The sequence below is a fragment of the Phalaenopsis equestris genome, unplaced genomic scaffold, assembly GCF_001263595.1.
Source record: "Phalaenopsis equestris unplaced genomic scaffold, ASM126359v1 Scaffold000240, whole genome shotgun sequence".
NCBI classification, from domain to species: Eukaryota; Viridiplantae; Streptophyta; class Magnoliopsida; order Asparagales; family Orchidaceae; genus Phalaenopsis; species Phalaenopsis equestris.
Window position 1 is genome coordinate 23,819 of NW_018164682.1, and position 1,004 is coordinate 24,822.

At 43.0% G+C, this 1,004-nt stretch overlaps 1 protein-coding gene across 1 annotated transcript in view; it reads right to left on the reverse strand.

The window, feature by feature from the left end:
• Positions 1-1,004, reverse strand: part of LOC110024022 — a 25,979-nt gene that overhangs the window by 12,077 nt on the left and 12,898 nt on the right. Inside the window, exons 3-4 of the mRNA XM_020723736.1 lie at positions 716-992; positions 486-585 (exon numbers count right to left, since the gene is read on the reverse strand). Of these exons, the coding sequence (XP_020579395.1) occupies positions 486-585; positions 716-926 (311 nt within the window). The 5' untranslated portion in view covers positions 927-992. The remainder of the gene's footprint in view (positions 1-485; positions 586-715; positions 993-1,004) is intronic.

The following is a 1,004-nucleotide window of genomic DNA, read 5'->3' on the forward strand; positions in this document are numbered from 1 at the left end:
ATACCTTCAGCATCAGCTGCTATAAGAGCTTTTAACCTCTTATTCAACTGGTTGTCAAACAAAGTGGGATATTTTTTGAAACATTCTAAAGAGTCTGATTCATGCTATCAGATAGCCATGACCAAACTCGGTGCAATCATTATAAATGAGATGAAACACAACACTAAAGTCCGTGAAGTAACGCTCAGAAAACCTCATATATTATTATTTACTAATTGCAGGGATTCGATGGTTTTTACTACTTTTCAAACAGTTTCCTAGTTGTTCAAACGGCAAAACAATGTATACAGACAAGAAATAATAAGCTTGCATAATGCCCTACAGAAGCTGAAACTTCGCACCATCAAAGTACAATGTTGCGGTACCACGGTAAGAAAATGTATAGGTGCATCCATATATGTCTTCACATATCAAATAATATAATATCGCAATCCTACTTCAATGTGCATGCCAATAGATGCTAGATAACTTTAGTGGATCCCTACCTGCAAAGGATGAGTTCCGGACTCCAACCCATCTGATGGAGCTCACGAGAAACGCTTATGGCATCAATTCTGCCGGTTTTACTCAAAGGGCGGTCATGATCTAAAACACGAAAAGCACACTTGTCCAGAATTTTAAGGTCTCCTTATTGCATCGCCGAATGACAAACCCTAATCACAAAAGGGACAGAACAGGAATGTATACGATATCCAGAAAAAATAGGCATGCTCACCCCTGAGAAATCTATTAGGCAGTGCGCTTTCGGCATGGCGGAGGAGGATGAGGCGCCGACGGTTGAGCGGAGACACAGACGAGACCTCGTCGTCAACCTCAGGTTTGGCAGTAGAAACGGATACCGAGCGAGGTGGAAGCAGGCTAGGGTTCCGGCGGTAGGCAATCGGAGAGTAAACGGCAGCTGCAGGATAAGAGCAGGATGCTTTCATTCTCTTTTAGCAAGCAGAGTAAGAGAGCGGTGAATTTAGACACTGCACTTCTGCTCGCCTTAACTGCTCGCCTTAACT